Below are 22,311 nucleotides of genomic sequence, written 5' to 3'. Positions count from 1 at the left end.
TTTTTTAGGAGTTTTTTGTTTTTTTCTTGAATTTATTTATTTATTATTATTATTATTATTATTTTCTTTCTGAAATTTGTTTATTATTATTATTTTTTTTAATTTTATGTATGCTTTTTTTAAATATTTACTTTTTAAAAATATTTATGCTTTATTTTTTTGGTATTATTATTATTGTTGTTTTTTTAACTCTTGTTATCTTTTAATTTTATTTATTTAAGTTATTTATCTATTATTTGAAAAATTTTAATATATATATTTTCATCTATTATTATTATTATTATTTTTTATTTTTTTTTAATGTTTTACTTTTTTAATGTTTTCTATTTTCTATTTTTATATATTTATTTATTATTTTGTTTTATTTTATTTTTTTCTTATAAGGTCTATGTCGATTCTTGACTAGCAATCTCACCCCATTATGTATTAATTTGATAGTTGATTTTAAAGTTTTCGTTACAATGGATCAAGTTCACCCTCATAATGTGTCAATTTTTATGGTTGACTGTTGAATTTAGGTTTCTGTGATCCATATCAAGTTTTTGAGACATGTTTTCAGTGACAATCACATAAAAATTAATTTGTCGACGCGTTTCGAACCAACCAGTGTGGTTCATCGTCAGGACAAGATGAAGAACCAAATGATTGCAAAAAGATAAATAAAGAGACAAATCACTCCAACGGCTTAAAAAATGGCTAATTTTGACTAAAAGAAACAACTACTTTTGACTAGACCAAAAATTAGGGGAAAAATATTTACTTTAAATTTAAATAAATAACTAAAATATATATTAATATAAATTTTTATATCTAACTTTGGAAAAATGAAAAAGTCATTTTCTTTTTAATTTAAAAATGTAACTAAATAAAATACCTTATACATATTCTAATATTATTATTGGAATTATAATGAGATTAAGTCATTTTTTTAATTTAAAAACGTAACTAAATAAAATACCTGTATACATACACTAATATTATTATTGGAATTATAATGAGATTAATTACCTAATTCATAGTGAGAGATTTAGGATAATTTATTAGGATCAAATATAAAAATATTAAAAATAAAGCTGAAAAATCATATTAATTACAAAGTTGAAGTAATAAGAACTCTTGAAAGGGTGTTTTTGAGGGTTGAGGAGATGGGATGACAGAGGACTGGGGTTAGGGCATCGAACCCGGTGAACGACATAGATTACAAGGAAGAGGAACTGACCAGGCAGACGACCCCATTTCAGATCCTCTGCGGCTACCTCATCGTATCTACTAGCAGTTTGCGGCTTTTCTTTTCGGTTAGTTTGATTTCCCCTAGACAGTTATCGGTCCTCCATCGACATTCCTGCAGGCAGCTGTCAGCTAGGGGTTTTGACAGTTATGGAGGACAAAGATGATTATTCTGCGGTTCCTATGGAGAACCAGCTGATATGGTCTCAGCCCGGGACCACGGTGGAAGATTTTCTCTCGTTTGACCATGAATTCTCTGCAGAAGTCAAAGCCCTCCCTACTCTCTCAAGGCCACGCATACCCTCCATCTCGCTTCCCATAGAAGCCTCGACTATTCGGGACTACACAGGCCCTCCGCTCTTACCAGGTTCCTTGGCGGATGCTGAGCACTGGCGAGATCCAGGTGTTCAAACCCTAGGGCCAGATTTGGGTTCGTTACAAACAGGGGAAGGGCCGGATAAACCCTTGGAGGGGTATCTTCCAGTGCAAGAAAGACAGGTGCCGGTTCAATTAGCTCCCCTGGACGCAGGGAATCCCCTCCCAAGAAACTTCACGGGCATCAGAATAATATCAGGGCATTTTGACAATATTAGGGCTACGACAATGAAAGATTCAACCACAAATGCGGCAGTACAGATGAACAGGTCGACAGTAGGCACGAGCAGCAAACTCAAAGGGGCTTCCAAAAGGAAAAAACGCCTCCCACAGTGCAGCAGTGAAATCTTCCTCAAACTAACCGAGGACACACCGTTTCGTGAAGCTATGGATTCGGCAGAAAAAGTTCTGGTGGGACGAGTCAGGGGCAGACACTACAGTGTGGAGAGGCTCCAAAAATGGACAATGGAAGTCTGGGGACATCATTTGACGGAACCCCCTCGGGTTCAAACCTTTGTTAGGGGCTGGTTTGCCCTGCGATTCAAATGTCTCGCTCACACAAATTGGGTCCTCTCCACCATATGGCACATTGACCAGGCACCAGTCCTCCTTCGAAGGTGGACGCCGATGTTCGATCCTGAACAAGAGAGAGTGGAGGCTGGACCTATCTAGGTTCGTCTTCCGAGCCTTCCCTGTCACTTCTGGATAGAGCAGATTTTCAGGCAGATTGGGGATGCTATGGGTTCTTACCTTACCTATGATGACACTTTTCTATCGACTGAAAGAATGGCTTATGCCAGGATTTTAGTGCACCTTGACCTCTCGGAAGGGCTACCTAAGTACATTAACATTCAATGGAGGAATGCTACGAGGAGGTAGATGCTGGACTATGAAGGGATACCCTTCAGATGTAGGCACTGCCACAAGGTGGGGCACTTATTCAAAGACTGTCCACTGAATAGGTGGAACATCAGGAAGGCAGCGAGGCATACTACACAAGATTCTCAAGAGCAGGAGGCTCAGTCGCATGAAGATCCTGCAAGGGAGGAACAGCCTCGAGCTTCTGAGGACATGCATAGGATTGACACTCCTCGCTCTTGGGGAACAACTACATTTTCGAGCCCTGGCTTGAGGTCTTCGGAACCAAATCAGAACACTTCGAGGAAGCGTGGTAGGCCGCCCCATCGCCCCCCGCCTCCAGTTCTAGTTTCGGCCACGATAGCCTCGGGTGACTCCAATACTTCGGGTATGAATTCCATACACTTGTCCCCCACTCAATGCTTTTCTGATATTCATAATAATTCAATATCTGAGCAGTTATTGGGACCGGGTACTGTAATCACATTGGAGGCCCCTGTACAGAGTGTATGTGACATTGCTCCCCCTCACACCTCCTTCCCCCCCACACCCCCCACTCTATTTTGTACCCCTCCTCCACAGCCCTTGGCCTCCTTGAGAGCGGTCTCTAAATCGAGATATAATATGCGGTCTCGAATGAAGAATTCGGTTCAGGATCATGTTGGACTTGACATCTTCCATCCCCCTCCCCCTCCTAAGGCTCCCCGCGGCTGTCCCTCTGGTGTTAAATGTGCACAAGCTCAAGCAGATGTCGATATTGTTTTGGGAAAACAATCTACCATTCTTGGGGTTCTTAGAGCTAGAACAACCCCCTTCGAACCCCCTCCATGAAGATTTTATCCTTCAATTGCAGAGGGCTAGCTAGGCCTGATAAAAAACTAGCTCTTTGTCGGTTACTCTCTGCCGACTCGCTGGATATTATCTTCCTCCAGGAGACCTTAGGCCCTGTTGATGATATTGCTCGCTCTCTTGAGCACTCACTACCGGGATGGAGATTTTCGGGATTGGATGCCTAAGGCCGATCTGGAGGGCTTGCATTGGGCATAAATACTCGATCTATCAAGACAATTAACAGTTGGGGCAGACATGGTTACTTAGGGGCCGATGTACACTCAGCTGAGCTGGGGATGCTCTTCAGAATAATCAATATATATGGGCCTTGCCAGAACCGACCTGAATTTTGGGACCGTCTTCTGAGTTTGGATTTACTTTCGGTCGATAATCTGATAGTCAGAGGAGACTTCAACTTTTCCTTAGGACATGCTAAATCCTGGGGACTTCACGCACAAAGGGACTCCCTCTTTGGCTACTTCTCGACCATTTTTGAATTTCACCACTTGATCGATATACCCACTGCAAAACTTCAAGCCACTTGGAGGAACAATAGAGTTGGTGATAATGGCCTTGCCAGGACACTGGATAAATTTTTAGTCAAAGAACAGGTTATGGATCTGGGACTCAATATCAGGCAATGGGTTGGCACGGGTGGGCTCTCAGACCATCTACCTATTTATATGGAAATGGAATGTGGAAGAGACAGGCCGAAGGGACCATTTAAGTTCAGTTCAACCTGGCTTAAGGAAGCATCATACATCAGCATGGTGACCGACTTCTGGAAATCAAACCCACCAGAGTTGAGGGGTGATGTAACAGCAGGGTTTATCCACAACCTCGTTGAGTTGAAAAAGATGTCCAAAATCTGTGCTCACCAAAAAAGAATACAGGATGATCAAGATTTGAGACAAATAGATCTTGAACTGGCAGTTTTTGAAAATGAGCTGGGTGGTCTATATTGCTCAGAGGAGCATAAGAATAACATCACATCCCTCTATTCATCTCGTGGAAAAATCCTCAAAGAGAGGGAAGACAAATGGAGACTGAGAAGTAGGGCCATCTGGATTCAGGAGGGGGATGCAAATACAAAGTTTTATCAAAAGTTTGCTAATGGGAGGAAAGCAATAAACACCATATGGAAAATGCAGGATGATCAGGGAAGGACAACAATCACTTTCCCTCAGCTCGCCTCTCTGGTAAACTCTCATTTTAAAAATGCCTATAGTGACCCCAGGGAGACTAATTTGGCCGAAATTATCAGAGTTGCTCAGCTGTTCCCTAAGTTTGTGGAGCAAGAGGATGAAGATGAATTGATGCAAGAGGTTACTTTAGAGGAGCTGGAGGCCACTTTAAAATGGTTTAACAAGGACAAAAGCCCAGGACCTGATGGATGGTCCATCGAATTCTATTTGGCTTTTTTTGATTTGATTGGTTCAGATCTACTTAGAGTAGTTGAGGAGTCAAGAGCTTCGGGTCGTTTGGAAGCAGCCATAACCTCCACTTTCATTGCTCTCATTCCAAAGTCAGATAATCCGACCACTTTTGATGAATTCCGTCCCATTTCGCTTTGTAACTGTTTGTATAAGATTATAGCCAAAATAATAGCAAACAGATTGAAGCCAATCTTATCAAAGCACATCCTGCCTGAACAATTTTCATTCCTACAGGACAGGCAAATCCATGAGGCGATTGGGACAGCACAGGAAGTATTACACTCTCTCCACAGCAAAAAAGGCAAAGGTATGATCATGAAGGTGGATTTATCTAAAGCTTTTGACAGGGTGAATTGGTTATACCTGCGAATGCTTCTAACCCATCTTGGTTTCCCTTTCATCTTTATTAAATGGATTATGGGATGCATCACTAACATTCCTTTTAGTGTCCTGGTTAATGGGAGTGCATCTCCATTCTTCACCTCGACTCGGGGTTTGCGACAGGGGTGTCCTCTCTCACCACTCCTGTTTCTCCTGATCATGGAAGGGCTCAGTGGAATAATAAAAGAAGAACACAAAAGAGGAAGACTCAATGGTATAAAGATAACGGATGATTGCAGGCTAACACACCTTCTGTTTGTGGATGACGTGCAAATTTTTCTCAATGGAAGTGTTGGGGATCTGACATCGATCAGAGATATATTTTCTTTGTTTCAAAAAGCCATATGGATTATTATAAATGATGGAAAATCTACTCTGATGGCCACTGCCTACTCACAGCATGAAATTCATTATGCTCTCCACCGATTCCACTTTGCACAGATTGATCTGGAAAAGGGACTGAAATATTTGGGATACAAATTAAATCCCGTAGGATATAAGATAGCGGATTGGACTTGGCTCATTGCAAAGCTAGAAAAGAGGCTCAGCATATGGTACCTAAGATTTTTATCTCGTGCAGGCCAATTAACACTCATCAAGAGTGTCCTGGAAGCAACCCCGGTGTATTGGATGTCCCTAGCCTGGATTCCTCGAGGCATTTTGTTGAGGATTCAAAATCTCTGCCTCAAATTCTTATGGAGGGGTAATCAACCAGGAAGAATTTTTTCATGGGAAAAATGGGATGCACTCATACTTCCAAAAAAATGGGGAGGCTGGGGACTCAAAAAGATTGATGATTTTTCCTCAGCACTGGCAGCGAAGCTAGGATGGCAAGTGGTCACTACAGATAGTTTGTGGACAAGGGTGGCTTACTCGAAATACATTGCCCCTGCACAAGTATTGGATTGGATCAGAAGACCAGTTAGACTCTATATTGGTATTTCGATCATTTGGAAGGCTGTCCTGAAAGCTTTGGATCCCATCCGCTCTGGTATTACTTGGCGAATCCATTCGGGGAACAGAGTGCGCATTGGGATAGACCCGTGGATTGGATGTGGGAACATGCACATATTACCTCCGGATCTTCTTATGCACCTAGGAGAGAAAAATGTTACACACCTTGCTCATATTGCAGATGAGGCAAACTCCTCTATCCTCCAACAAGCTTGGAAATCAGATCTTCAGCTCAACATTCCTCCTCTATGGCAGCAGATCTGGAAGGACTATACACAGGCTCTCTCGGAGGCTCATATCCGAATTACTGATGGTGATGACGAGATCATCTGGGCTCTGGAAAAGATGGGGAGATATACTCCAAAGGATGGATACATTGTTCTGGCAGAGTCGCGGAAGCCCCAGATCCTTCATAATTGGTGGAAACACCTCTGGAAGCTGAAGGCGCCTCCTAGATCCAGATTATTAATGTGGTGCATTCTGAGAAATAAAATCCCCACAGGGGATAACCTGATGAAGCGATCCTTCTATGGCCCTCACTAGTGTTATTTATGCAACATGGATGGTGAAACTGCTTCCCACCTATTCTTGAATTGCCATAAATCACGTAATTTATGGAATCTTGTGACATCAGTTGTACCCACAAATTGTAACTGGCAAGCGACCTCTCTGATTGATGCCTGGAACCTTTGGTTTTCCTCTGTCATGCCCCACAAATTGAGAAACCTCCCCTTGTTGTTTTGCTGGGCTGTCTGGATAGCTCGCAATCTGTTAATCTTCCAAAATACCCCCCCAGGTGGACTATCATTGCCGCCAAGATCAAAGCAGATTATGATCTCATCCCTGATGACCTGCGCCACCCCCTAGCGCAAGGAACATCACTCAGGAACAGTTTGACCCCAACATGCCCTGGGCATATTTTGATGGGGCTGCACAAGAAGAAGGCTGTGGTGGGGGAGCTATCCTTCACATTTCAGAGAGGCACTCATTTAGCCTGATCATGGGATTAACGAGGGGAACTAATAACTTTGCAGAACTTTTTGTAGCTTTACATATTATCCGCTTTGCTTTGGAGAAGAATTGCCATGCTTTACAACTATTTGGAGACTCTAAAATAGTCTGCGACTGGTTAAATAAAAGTTCTTATTGTTGGTCTTTCTCATTGAGACACATTCTAGATGAAGCATTAAGATTGATATCCAATTTTGACTATTTTTCATGTAAACACATCTACAGGGAGCGGAACACAGAGGCTGACCGTCTTTCCAAAGAAGGCGCGATCCAGGAGCAGGGCATTTGGCTGATCCGTGAACAGAATGATGGAGTTCACTACCAGTACTATCATAGGCCTTTTATGGACATTATGGACTAATCTCTGGACTCTGATTTCATATTATTGTACATATTTCTTTTTGTTGTTTCTGAACTGATATGTTGCCATTTATATGAATGGCACAGTACATGGTTTTGGAAATTATCTCCCTGCGTGGATTAAGATAATTTTATCCTATTTTGATCTTTTGTTTTATTTTGGATACTATTCTCAGACTCTGATTGGGCTATTACCTCCATGTGTGGATACAGGTAGTTGGCTTTGGTGCTTCTTCGGAAGCTGTTATCTATCGATAGAAATATCAGAATATGCATATGCATCTACAAAATGTAATTTCTTTTTTATTAATGAAATTGCAAATTTTTCCATGGGAAAAAAAGAACCCTTGAAATAAATTACAAAAGGTGATGGATAAATATAATTAAATTAAATTAAATAACAAAAATAAAAAGAGAAACAAAAAATAAATAAATAAAGGGAACAAAGAAGAAGCAACAAACCCCAAAGGGGAATCAGAAGAGACCAATTTCGAACATTTAATGAGTCAAGGGAGTAAAATTAAAACTAAAAAGGAGAAATCAATAAAATCAAAGAAATTAAGAAAGGAAAAGAGAGGGGCTAAGAGGAAAGGGCAGGGATTCAACAACCGTTATAAATTAGAAAATGGTTTGTCCCTCAAATTATAAATTGGGTATAAATCTTTTCATTTTTTCAAAGTTAAATATAAAAATTTCTATTTATATATATTTTTAGTTATTTATTTAAATTTAAAGTAAATATTTTTTTTCTCTAATTTTTGGTCTAGTCAAAAGTAGTCGTTTCTTTTAGTCAAAATTAGCCTTTTTTCTAGCTGTTGGAGTGATATGTCTCTATATTTAACTTGTTGCCATGATTTGATTCTTCACTTGGTCTTGACGATGAACCACATTGGTTGGTTCAAAACGCGTCAACAAATGAATTTTGATGTGATTATCGTCGAAAACATGTCTCAAAAACTCTATGGTTGATTTTTAAGTTTTGATTCTATTAGGTTGAGTTTTCCTATACTATGTGTCAATTTGACGGTTCATTTTTAAATTTTTGTTGCAATGTGTCAAGTTGTCTTAGACTAAGATTTTAAAATAGCTATATTTTTAGCATTTAAAAAAAATTACTCTTGGTATAATGACTCTCTCATTCAGGTGTTCGTTTTAAAAGTTTTTTTAGTCGTATAATTTTTCCATAATGTCATGGTTGAATAAGTTGAAAACTTAGGGTTTTTTGTTCTCATGATCTTCAGTTTTAATTCCATGGTTGAAAATTTGTCGAAATTTTGAGGTTTTTCTGAGTCATGATATTTTATCTTAAATGTTATGGTTGAAAACAATTATAAGTATTTTATCTTTTTCACCATGACTGAAAATTGTTGGAATTTTAAGGCTTTTTAGAGACACGATTTTAATCTTTAATTCCATGCCTGAAAATCGTTGGAATTTTAAGTTTTTTCAGAGCATTAGATAAATTTTTAGGTAAAAAAGAGTCTCGAACAAAATGTACAACAAAAATCAAGTTTACGAGAACCAATAGTATTCAATATGATGATGTCAACCATAGGGGATGATTCACCATTTTTGGAGTAAAAAGAGTAAAAAGATGAAAAAAAAATAAAAAAAATTAAACTCGTATTTTAAACTTATCTCTCTACCATTTTACTCAAATTTTGAGTGGGAGCACTCATTGATACATAATTTAAGTTTGCACCCAAGGAGTACCGATGTTGCATATTTTTTATAAACCATACTATACAAAAAATGTGAAATGCATGAAAAACGTTATTGCAATAATGTTTTTCATGTATTTCACATTTTGCGTGTAAATATGAAAAATGTGAAATACATGAAAAATGTTATTGCAATCACGTTTTCTCATGTATTTCACATTTTTCATGTAGTAGGGTCCATCAAAATTATGCAACATGGGTATTCCTTGGATGAAAAATTAAATTATGCATCCAACGGGTACTCCTGCTCAAAATTTGAGTAAATTCATAGGGAGATAAGTTGAAGATACGAGTTGAAGAAATAGTTTTTTTTTTCTCTTTTCCCTCCAAAACTTGATGAGGTGATCTAATTTTATTTTATTATTTCCACTATTATTTTATAATAATCCTTAGGAGAGCCATTTTAGGCCTCAAAATTTCTCTAATGTCATGATATTTTATTCTTACTGTCATTGCTAAAAAATATTGAAAATTTACTCTGAAAAAAAAGGGTGATTTCGGGATCAACACTTTTCGTTTTCAGGGTGTTTTTTGCACCAAAAAAATTGTTTTTATTGGCTTTCCGTGCTGTTATAAAAAAATGATGAAAATTTACCCAAAAAAAACGTTATTCCAATATCAACACTTTTTATTTTCGTGTTGTTTTTTCATGCTTTTTTAGGTTTTTTTGGCTAGAGTTCTCATTTTGAGTTTAAAGTTTCCCTTTGATCGTTTACTTTGTTAAATTATTTAATTCAAGATATTGTAGTAAACACCATACCTTGTTTCTCTTGCTCTCCAATATTAATAATAATTTTCTCCAAAGTCAATCATTGTGAATTATGGAGTGTTAAACCCTAAGTAAGTTTCAATTGTAGTTGTTTTCTATTACCTCATTTGAATGTAAAGTGACTAACAAAAATGAATGATGGAAAATGGGAATAATAAGATGTAGTCAATTACAAATAGTTTATAGTTTCAAGAAGTAAACATTTCATGTGGGTGAACATTTTATTTAAGACGGAAATTCAAGTATGTTATTCATGGTTGAATCAAGGTAACACACAAATCAATTCATGTTGTCAATAATTTTTTTTGTTTACATTTAAATTAATGCACATCATACATCTAGTTAATGTACATCACACATCTAGTTATTGTACATCTAGCTCCCTCCCTCTCTTGTTCTCTATCTCCCCCTCCCTCTCTCCCACATCTCTCTATCTCTCTCTTCGCTCCTCCTTCCCCCTCTCTATCTATCTCTTCTTCTCTCTCCCTCCCCCCACCATCTATATCTATATATCGCTCCATCTTTCCTTTATCTCTTTATATCAACCCCCCTCCACCCCCCAAAACACAAACACACACGCACACTCTCTCTCTCTCTCCATATCTATCTATTTATCTCTCTCTCCCTCTTTTTGTCTCTCTCTTCTTCCCTCCCTCCCCCTTCCCTCTATATATCTATCTCCCTCTATCTCTCCTTATTTCTCTCTATGTCTCGCCCACTAAACATACACACTCTCTCTCCATGTCTATCTATCTCTCTCTTCCTCCCTCTTCCTCTCCCTCTCTCTCTCCTTGTCACTACCCTATGCATCTCTCCCTTGTCACTCCCCTTCTCCCCCCTCCAAATCCATCTATCTCTCCTTCTCTCTCTCTTCCTTCCTCTCTCTCCCTTTATCTCCCACCTCCCTCTATCTCTCTCCCCAATATCTCTCTCTCTCTTTCCACCATCCAATCCATTAATATATACTAAGATCAATGCAATCAACAATATTCACTGAAATCAGTGCAATCAATTAATTTAATCATACTTAAAATAATTGGCATTAGCTCAAAATTAATATCACCATTTTTTATACATTTTAATGGTATAATGCTCAGTATGAGATACATGTGTAATTCCTTCCATATTCAACATGATATTGATAGGTGGCACATTAAAAAGTAGTAGTCAATTACAAATAGTTTATAGTTTCAAAAAAAAAACATTTCAGGTGAGTGAACATCTTTTTTCAAATGAAATATCAAGTATGTTATTCATGGTTGAATTACTCTAACACAAAAATAAATGCATGTTGTCAATATTTTTTTTGTGTTTACATAAAATCAATGCAAATAACACATCATACATCTAGTTAATATACATCATACATCTAATTAATGTACATCTATCTCCCTCCCTTTCTCCTCCTCTCTCTGCCCCTCCCTCTCTCCCACATCTCTTCGTCTTTCTCTTTGCCCCTCCTTTCCCGTCTATCTCTTTTCTTCCCTTCCTCTCCCCCCACCATATGTATCTATATCTCCCTCTATCTCTCCTTCTTTGTCTTTCCCTATATCACCCCCCAAGCACACACATACACACACACTCTCTCTCTCCATATCTATCTATCTATCTATCTCTCCCTCCCTCCCTCTCCCCCCCTCCATCTATATCTCTATCTCACCCCCCAAATATACACTCTCTCCATCCATATATATCTATCTCTCCCTTCCTCCCTCTCTCTCTCTCTCTCTCTCTCTCTTCCATCCCACTATCCTTTCTCACTCTCTCCCAATATCTCCCTAGTCACTCCCCCCGCTCTCTCCACTTTTCTCTTTCTATGTATTTCTTCTTCCTTCCCTCTCCCACCCCTCTAACTCCATCTCTCTCCCTCCCTCTCTCCTCATCTCTCTCTCTTCCTTCCTCCTTCTCCCTTTCTCTCCCACCACCCTCTATTTCACTTCCCCGTCTCTCTCTATCTCTCTCTCTCTCTCTTCACCATATATTGAAATCAATGCAATTCAACAGTATTCACTAAAATCAATTAATTCAATTACACTTAAACTAACGCATTAGTTGAAAATTAATATCACTATTTTCTATACATTTTAATGGTATAACGTTCACTATGAGATACATGTGTCATTCCTTCCATATTCAACATGATATTGACATGTGGCACATTAAAAAGTAGTATCAAAGTATATATATATATATATATTATTTTTATTTTTATTTTTATAATTCTCAAAGTTTGATTAATTTAAAAATATGATAAATTCAATGAAAATTTTACAAATTATAATACTTTCTAATTTTATTTTTTAAACTCTATGATGTGATACCATCAATTTAAATTTGAAAATAATAATTTGAAAGATTAATAAATTCATAATGTATTAACTTTATAATGTCATATCATCAATTTAAATATGAAAATATTAATTCTAAATGTTAATAAATTCATAACCTATTTTCTATACATTTAAGAATATAATTTCTTCCACAAAAAGATTATATCAATTGTATCAATGTCCGGAATAGAAAACCCTCACAATAGGCAATAAATAGTTTGAAAAAAATTAACTCCACATCAAGTTTCTTAGTCATCATAATCACTTTGCTTTCATTTTAAAACACAGTCTAAAAGTAACTAAAACGCAGCAGTTGCACCCTTGATCCATAGGCTAAGAAGAAGGCTTTCCTTACAACACTGTATAACAAAATGAAAACATGTCTCTAAATAAAATTTAATCTCAATTACTATTCATGATGTTTTTTGTTTGTTTGTCAAGTTGTCTGAGTTCTCTATATATTATATCAGGTTTGACCTGTGGCTTGAGAAACCACGACCTTGCGCATCTAAGCCATCAAAATCCCCTGGGGATTGCATTCGGCTTGGGCCACACCAACGCTTAACATGGATGGATTTTTTCCCACAGAGTTTTGAACTGACGACCTTCACATCACATAACAACTTAATAGTACACCCCATCACCATCTATTCTACACCCCATGGGCTACTATTCATGATGTTAATATGAATCCAAAGTAAATAGATTTTTAAAAGTAAACAGAAAGTGATAAAGCCAAATAACTGTAAACTCAATAGTAACCATTCTTGACCTAAAACCTAAAATGTAAATGTGGTTAACCCGAGTATTAATATAGTTGTATCACTTGATAGAATCAAAATACTTTGTTATCCATGCACTTTGATAACTGAATAAAATACGTAATATACTTTGTTATTAAACTGAATGAAACAAATTGTATATTTTGTTTGTGATTGTATATATGTGTTTTTCTTGTTATTAATTAATAAAAATTCAATTGAGCTGGCATATTCAATATTACCCGACATATATCTTTAAAATTATTTTAATGCAACTTTACATACAACATTTACCTCATATGTATATTCAATATTAGCCGACATATATATTTTTAATGTAACATTACGTGACAACATCTCCCTCATATGGTGGGCTTTAGAGTGCCTCTCAGCGCAAAAATGATGTTTTCACCCTTTTAACCAACTAATTATGAAATCATAGGAACTTATTAATATATTAAAAAAAACAAAATTTTTAACTAAAAAGAGTATTAATTATATTAAATGAAAGTTGCGATCACATCATACAACAAATTAATACAACTTGAACATAGAGTCTATTTTTGATACTTCAAAAGACACAAACCATGTGAGAAAGTTGTCTAAAGCCCTCCATGCTTTTACAAATCTTTTCAAAAATGATCATTCTTAGTATTGTAAATTCTAACAAACAATCATAACATATACTTTCATGTCCAAAGCATAAAACATGGAGAAATTATTTACAAGTTTAACCATTATGGACATTCTACATATTTTCTAACTAGATTTTAACATCCACTTTTTTAGTTTCCATGGGATCCTGTGCTATGTGGACAATATACTCCTCATTACTTCATCTCTATGAGAACCAACTAAAATTTTAGGACTTTTGGCCATGTTTGGGATTTACTAAGTAACAATACTATGTTTTGAGCTTAACATTTTTATTTGAGTGTTTTAAATATCCACTCTCACCTCGAGGTCCACATTTTAACTTTTAAACCTTAAAATTAAAGATGCATGCTATAGATCTTTCGTCCGATGGGCTAATCTCCTAATAATTCTATGAAATTTTGCTCTATCACAAAAATCACAACCACAACGATGACACTATCCTTCCATTTTAAAAGCTATAACAACCAAAGCTAAATAGTAAAAACACAAAACTCCCATATTGAACTTGAAAGCTCTTACATGATTCAAAATTTTTAATAAAAATAAATTATAGCCCAAACACCCTAAACTAAAAAAATTAAATTCAAACTAAACATCCTAATAATAAAATTGCCCCACCAATCGGCTAAAACTATAAAATAAATTAGCCAAACATCTACTCAAACCTCCACTAATAAAAATGAAAATCACCCACCAATATATATATAAAATAAATTAACCAAACAGCTACTCAACCTCCAATAATAAAATGGGTAGAAAAATAAATTTAAAAGTCTTTATGCAACCACAATACCTCGCAACAATAATGATGCGTGAAATCAATAAATTTCACTTTCATAACGTGAACACATACACGCCCCCTCCTCCCAAGCACGAGGGAACAATGGAAGGATATCTAGAGGTGGGAACGCTGAAATCTCCACTACATTAAAATAAATTAATTTACCATAAAAAATGACGTGAGATTCTATAAGTTTTAGGAACGCTGATAAATGACACGAGTTTTTAAAATTATGGAAATATCAATATTTCAGTGTGATTGTTTGTAATATATCGACAAGCTTGAAAATTGTTTAAATTCACAAAAGAATGATATTTATTTGGGCAAGTTTGTTATAAAAATTCTTTTGTATGCAAATGGCCTTATTTTGATTGCTAAATATGCTCGTAGTTTGTAAGAGCACATACTATCCCTTGAGCATTTTTGTAGAAAGATGAGGATACCAGTCAATATTAGAAAAACGAAAGTAATGATTTTCTCTAAAAAAAAAACATAAACAACATAAGTTCTATTATGAAGGCAACATTATTGAATAAGTTGCGGATTACAAAAACCTCAAATTCTTCAACTAAGTTGGGATGGTTGTAGAAAGAAAAGAATTTTGGGGGTTGGAAAGCATTTTATGCTTTTCAAAATAGTTGTAGAGAGACAAAGTTATGGGACTCGAAAACCGCTCAAACTCTTTTTGGTCTTAGTGGTTCCGGTGATTCTCTATGTTTGTGAACTATGGGCAACAATACATCCACATGAGTTGAAACAAATTGAGAAAATTCAGAAGCGCTTGATTACAAACAAATTCAAAATTAAAAGTACAGTGCCTTATGATATCTTGTTAAGTGAAACAGGGGTTGCTCCTATTGAAGCAATTGCTATGGTGCGAGTCATAAGGTATTTAAAAAAAATTGAGCAAATGGAAGAGGGCAAATGGCCTAAGGTTGTCTTTAATGATATATTGTGCAAAAGAAAAAAAACTTGGATGCAACAAAATAACAAATAGTTTAGTAAATGGGGTATTTGCTTGAACGGGCATCCCATAAACAGTGGAGATAAAAACTTTTCTTATGGATAAGTTCCACAAGTGAACCTGAGATAAAGAGCTAGGGAGAAAGAAAAAGTATTATATTGAAGTGTTTAATCCTACTCATAATTATCAACAAAAAACGTACATAGAGGCCAATATTGCTTGGAGAGCCAAAATTTTTATTGCTCAGTTAAGGACTAATTCTCATCAACTGCGTTAAGGACTAATTCTCATCCACTGTGTTATGAAACAGGGCGCTGGAAAATGCCAAAAGAAGTGTGGGAGGAAAGAGTATGTATTTTTTGTTCTTCCGGAAAAGTGGAAACATAAAAGCATTTCATTTTAAAATGTGAGGTCTTCAAAGACAACATGAAAGTTATGTAGATATTCTGGCAGCTAGCTCTTGGGATAATCTATTTAAGGAGGGGTTTATCGAGAAATTGAAAAGATTTATTGTGAGACTTCACAGAGAAATAGCAAAATACATCAACCTAAAAAGGTTTATAGTGAGACTTCACAAGAAAATAACAAAATACCTCAACAAAAACGTTTATTTTTAACCTCGTAAACATTAAAATAATTTTCATTCTTTTTCCGTAACAACTTCAAAGCCCAAATCAGTGGTCGATGTCCTTCATAACTCTTGAAAGCGCAAATCAGTTGTCGATGACCTTAAGAAAATTCTAGTCAGTTCATCCTTTTTGATTACCAGATTGGTACGAGTTTACAGATTTGGTTTCTCCATTTTGCTTCTTTGTTTAAAAATTGCCGAAGTCCGTAGGGAATTGAATCCAATTTTGCAAAGTAAGCGCAGTGGAATTTTTCCGATGTTAATCGGAATCTTTAATTGAGTTGTGAGTTAGAGACATGGCGTTGGACAGGTGGTGTTCAATGTAACCATGACAACTACCATTCAATGTCATAACTCCTATCATAAACAATTTCATGCTTATGTCCGTTTATTTTATGATTCTGCTGCTGCTGTTGGATTTCAACCCAAATGGAAATGTCAAAGAAATAATACGACGAATCCATGGCATCCACAGGCTCCGGTCCAGTTTAACAAATATGCTTCACTATTGCAAGCGTGTATCAACATCAATTCACTCAAACAAGTCCATGCTCACATTCTCATGATTGGGTTCCCACAAACCGTTTTTTTTGGTACCAAACTGCTAAGCATGTATTCAACTCTTGGAAGCATGGAGGATGCACGCAAAGTGTTTGAGAGCATAACCAAACCAGATATTGTCACTTGGAACACAATGATCAAAGTCTATGCCTGCAAGGGGTTTTGCGTTGAAGCACTTAAACTTTATTACCGTATGCAACGGGAAGGAATGCAACCAGACAATTTCACGTTTACTTCTGTCCTCAAGGCGTGTACCAGCCAATTGGCTTTGCAGCAAGGTAAGGACATCCATGATCAGATCATTAAAAGTCCATTTGTGTCGGATGTTTATGTAACGAATAGCCTCATAGACATGTATGCTAAATGCAGGAGTATAGAGATTGCACGCCAACTGTTTGACAAAATGTCTGAAAGGAATGTGGTCTCATGGAGTGCGATGATTGCGGGGTGTGTGAAGAATGAGGAGTCCAGTGAAGCCTTGAAGCTTTTCAATGAAATGCTGCTGACGGACATAAAGCCGAATCGCGTCACCATTTTGAGTGTTCTCGCGGCCTGTACTGTCTTAGCGGATCTGGAGGAAGGCAAGAGTGTCCATGAATATGCCATGCAAAATGGGTTTGAGGATGATTTGTCTGTTGGAACTGCTCTCGTGGTTATGTATGCAAAATGTGGGTTTACAGAAACTGCGCGCCAATTGTTTGATAAAATGTCTAAAAGAGATGTGGTGCTGTGGAGCGCCATGATTGCAGGCTATGCACAGAATGGACATGTCAAGGAGGCCTTGTCACTCTTTCGTCAAATGCAAGAGGAATGTGTGAAATTCAACCAGGTCACGCTTGTAGGTGTTCTCCCAGCATTTGCCAACTCTGCGGATTTGCATCAGGGCAAGAGTGTGCATGGCTACATGGTTAGAAATGGATTTGAATCACATGTTTATGTGCTAAATGGCCTCATAGATATGTATGCTAAATGCGGCAGTGTCGATATAGCTTACAAAATGTTTGACAAAATAAAAGAAAGAGATATGGTCTCATGTAGTTCGATGATTGCGGGATATGTGCAAAACGGGCATGCTGATGAAGCTTTGAAACTATTTCATCAGATGCAACTGGAAAATGTGAAACTTAACCGAGTAACTGTTTTGAGTGTTGTGCAATTGTGTGCGGACTCAGCAGCTCTGCAACAGGGTAAGAATATCCATGCCTGTGTTATAAAAAATGGGTTCGATGGCGATACTTCTGTTGGGACTGCACTTTTAGTTATGTATGCTAAGTGTGGGCGTATAGACAATGCACACCAACTATTTCTCAAAATGTATACACGGGATGTTGTTGCGTGGAGTGGAATGATCGCTGGCTATGCCCAGAATGGTTATGCCAAAGAAGCGCTAGCACTCTTTGATCAAATGCAACTATCTAAGGTTAAACCGAATCCAGTCACCATGGTGAGTGTGGTCCAGGCTTGTGCCCATTTAGGATCTCAGCAACAAGGTGAGGAGATACACCACTACATAAGTAGAAGTGGATTTGAGTCAAATGTTTTTGTTGTTACTGCACTCATTGACATGTATGCTAGATGTGGGAGTGTAGAGATTGCACGGCAACTGTTTGACAATATGCCTATAAGAGATGCGGTCACATGGACTGTAATGATTGCTGGATATGGAATGCATGGTCACGGTGAGGATGCCAATGCACTCTTTTCACAGATGCGGCACACAAATATGAAGCCAAACCGCATCACTTTCATTTCTGTTCTGTCTGCATGTAGTCATGCAGGCATGGTCGATGAAGGCTGGCAATATTTTGATTGCATGAGACAAGAGTATGGCATCACACCTGATGCACAGCATTATGCGTGCATGGTTGATCTTCTTGGCCGAGCTGGGCAATTGGATGAAGCACATGACTTTATTAAAAAGATGCCAATACAGCCAGATATTGGTGTGTGGGGTGCTTTGCTGGGTGCCTGCAGAATTCACTACAATATTGAGCTTGGAGCATATGCAGCAAAAATTCTTTTTGAATTGGACCCGGAAAATCCTGGATATTATGTACTGCTGTCAAACATCTATGCTGCAGCTGGCAAGTGGGACGATGCAGCCACTTTAAGGACATTAATGAAAGAAAGAGGTTTGGAAAAGGCACCAGGGTGCAGCCTGATTGAGGTAAATAACACGGTCAATACATTTGTTGTAGGAGACAGGTCACACCCTCAAACAGAAAAAATCTATGCAACATTGGAAACCTTGGCTGGTAAAGTGGAAGAGGCAGGGTATATCCCTAACACAGACTTTGTTCTGCACGATGTGGATGAAGAAGCAAAAGAACACATGCTAGGCACTCATAGTGAAAAGCTGGCAATTGCTTTTGGTCTTATCCACACAAGCCCTGGGACTCCTATTCGTATCATGAAGAATCTTCGTGTTTACTGCCACAATATGACTAAATTTATTTCTAAGATATGTAAGAGAGATATTATTATGAGAGACCTAAAACGTTTCCATCATTTCAAAGACGGAGTCTGTTCTTGTGGGGATTATTGGTGATGCCTATTATGTGAAGCTACAAACATAAGCTTGCATAATGGTACTTTATATTACGTGCCTCAACTTGTCAACCTGTCTCCGGGGTTCAGACACTATTTTTGTTTTCAAAATGTAACATTGTTCACAGATCCAATGTCTAATCCCATTCGGAGATTATTTGTAGGCAACAGATTACATTCTCAATCTAAGAAAAATTATGCGACTATGGAGACTTTGCCCATCTATGCAAATGGAGGCTGAGTCTGACTCAACCTGCATTATTTGAACGAGGTGGCAAAGGAAATTATGTTTATATGCAGTCCATTACTTTTGGGGTCTGAGCACATCAAGACAAGCGGGGGCATCCCTATTGTAAATCATGAAGTATCTTCAATTTTGCTGTGACTACCACATTGCATTGTTATTTCTCAGTTTACCAGCAGAAATTTTTTAAGAGTGATCTAAAGATTGTTTTGAATTGGAGATCTTTCTTGTAAGTTGGGTACTGTGATGTAACTATACAAAAGAGTAAGCATAAGTTTTAATGACTATACTTCTAAGTTGCAGAAAACATCTAGATTGGTGATGTCCCAGTACCTGAAATGCCTGAAAGTGCCCAAACAAGTATGAAACACCACCAGCCATACTGTATGGTGTTTCCAAATCTGGAAATGCTTTATGATACATCCAGTGGCATTTCCGAGGTGTCTGCGATTTCCAGAGATGTTTCAAGTACTTTTGGAAGTTTCTGAGACCACCTAAGTGCCCAAGAGGTGTGTGGAATCCATAGGAAAATATTGCCTTGTCTGTGCCAATGACCCTTTTAAGACAAAACAGGTATAGGGGATTGAGCTTTGAGGAGTGTGCCACCTTGATAATTACTAGTAATATTAAGTTCTTAAAGTAAAAGTTGGACTTTTATTTAAATTTTTAACATTATCATTAATTGTTTCAGGATGTTCGAAAGTGGTTCCAACATCATCAGACTTCATATGCAGTAAGTAGAATTTCATATCCTATTCAGAATCTGTTGGATTTAACAGTTTTCAGGATTTCAGGGTTGGCACGATTGTAACATTTCCACTGGATTCTATCATGTATGAGAATATGGGATTGTAATATTTCCACTGGATTCTATCATGTATGAGAATATGGGATTGTAATATTTCCACTGGATTCTATCATGTATGAGAATATGGGATTGGCATTAGTCAAGACTGCCAAGCTGCGGGATTGGCATCATGTAATCATCTGTTAGAGTTAATTTAGACATAGGTCCCCTAACATGTCATCTATGTGTACAGTTCTTATTTTCTTAGAAGATGATGTGTTATATATATATATATATATACATTGTGATTACCCCACATACTATATATATATACACATTGTGATTACCCCACATACCCATTTTACGGGGTCACATTTCCAGGTGTTCCTGATTTGGAAACTTGTGTACACATTTCCACATTTCTTGCAACTTAGCTATACTTCATGTTACTTGTCTTTCTAGTGTTAGATTTCCATAAAACCCAGCAAACTGATTTGCAATTTCGAAGTGTAAAAACCAAGAAATATAAGCAACTGATATTCTGGAAACTTAAATCATAGACACACTGAGTTTTCTAACTTTATATGCGTAGCGGAAAATAAATTAGAAGACAAACACATCAAACAATAGAACACAAGATATACCTAGGAAACCTCAACTCCGGGGAAACCCTGCATTGTTGTGCTTTTTTATTATTCTTCTACACCAAAAGATTTTCCTCTGAGAATTACAAGGGAGAAACATCCCAATTTATCACAATAAAACACTCGATCTCCCTTCCTACACACTGGATCTGTGAAACTACTGCACATATCAACAATTCAGCCCACATGTGTGAGCACACTTCCTCACTCTTGTGCACATGTGTGAATGGAATACTGCGCTGGGCTGTGAGAGCTCAACCCTCACTCAATTTCTTTTGCTTTGATGCTAAGTTCTGTTATCCACTGAAACTCTCGCTCTTCCTTCGTTGGTCTCTCATACTTGCTTGTGCTCAACTGACTTGCCACTACCTTGGTCTATATGCTCTTATAATTTCGATCTCAACCCTAATCTCCTTCTCAACTACAGAGATTAATTCATGATCAGTGGTTGAGATTAATAATAAGTTAACTTACGAACTTTTACTTTTTTCCTAAGTTTCACTTTAGAAAACAGTTAAATAAATTCTTTTTCTGCTAAAGTGGTAGTCTTTTGTGTTCTTCTGCTAGTCTTAGCACCTAGACAAACATAACACTTCTTCTCTACTCCAATCAGCACTCCTTAGAAGAATGTGTTTTGCACTACACCCAACTTCACTCTGAGGTAAACAAATCTGGTCTCTGGCAAAGCCTTGGTTCGAATGTCTACTTTCTGCACCTCTGTTGGTACGTTGGAGAGAGGAAGATGAGCCAGGTGCACCACCATGGCGACTGGGCAACCTTTGGCGTGGGGTGTTAATTTTTTAGATTGTTCTATGTTGTATAAATTACTTTAGCCCAATTCCACACTTCAATTAGAAATGTTTCCAATTACAATTAGTCTTTCCATTCATTAACAATAATTGAAGATAGAGCAATAAATGCAATGACAAAGGAGACAATTAGCACATCAACAAGAGACACCAGATTTGGTCAAAGACTAGGGAAAAACCTCACTAGGGGGAAAACCCTTTGAAATTATTCTTCTATTAGATTTTCATAAAATGTTCAGCAGAGAGTATAATAAGCCCAAGATAATATCATCAACAATACAACCCAATAACATTCAGAAACAATTTTCTAGTTTCAGAGGATATCAGAGACAACTTCTCTAGCCTTCAGTCAACTGTAGATAACTTCGATTAATGGTCAAATTCAGTCAAACTCTCAGTTGCATGCATGAGGGGTTGTAAGAGCGACTATAGGATCCCATCCACTCCCTTGATTCCTGTGTGCTAACGACTATAACTGGAAATTCTCTGTGACAACCCTGTGATTATAACCCAGAAACCCTAGATCAGTTGTGAGCCTCAGACCCTATAATATCGGACCTTTGCAAACTTCTTTTGTTGACCTTGCCTCAGACTTGTGTGAACCAATCAATGAGAAGATAAGAAGATGCTTGGTTGGTGATGTATAAATGAGCTCTAGGTCACTTTTATTTATAG

General features: G+C 37.4%; 1 protein-coding gene and 1 pseudogene across 5 annotated transcripts in view; both read left to right on the top strand.

Annotated features, from left to right (window-relative positions):
• LOC149150129 (uncharacterized) overlaps nt 1-20,430 on the top strand; it is a 36,997-nt gene extending 16,567 nt beyond the window's left edge. For 3 of the 4 annotated variants that reach the window (XM_089440046.1, XM_089440044.1, XM_089440042.1), the window contains one exon: nt 20,088-20,430. In XM_089440046.1, coding sequence (XP_089296172.1) covers nt 20,088-20,207 — 120 coding nt within the window. In that variant the 3' untranslated portion in view covers nt 20,208-20,430. Of the gene's footprint in view, nt 1-7,298; nt 7,668-20,087 lie in introns of those variants that run through there. The other variant, XM_089440045.1, reaches the window with a different exon arrangement.
• LOC149150130 (pentatricopeptide repeat-containing protein At1g11290, chloroplastic pseudogene) lies at nt 16,092-19,556 on the top strand (annotated as a pseudogene). The gene is made up of 2 exons (XR_016262669.1): nt 16,092-16,883; nt 16,975-19,556. The product of XR_016262669.1 is annotated as a pentatricopeptide repeat-containing protein At1g11290, chloroplastic pseudogene (transcript).
• Nucleotides 20,431-22,311: the final 1,881 nt, after the last annotated feature.

The sequence above is a fragment of the Pinus tabuliformis genome, chromosome 9, assembly GCF_031772625.1.
Source record: "Pinus tabuliformis cultivar Carrire ecotype Pingquan chromosome 9, CPIR1, whole genome shotgun sequence".
Classification (NCBI taxonomy): Eukaryota; Viridiplantae; Streptophyta; class Pinopsida; order Pinales; family Pinaceae; genus Pinus; species Pinus tabuliformis.
This window is presented reverse-complemented; position numbering and strand designations above follow the sequence as displayed.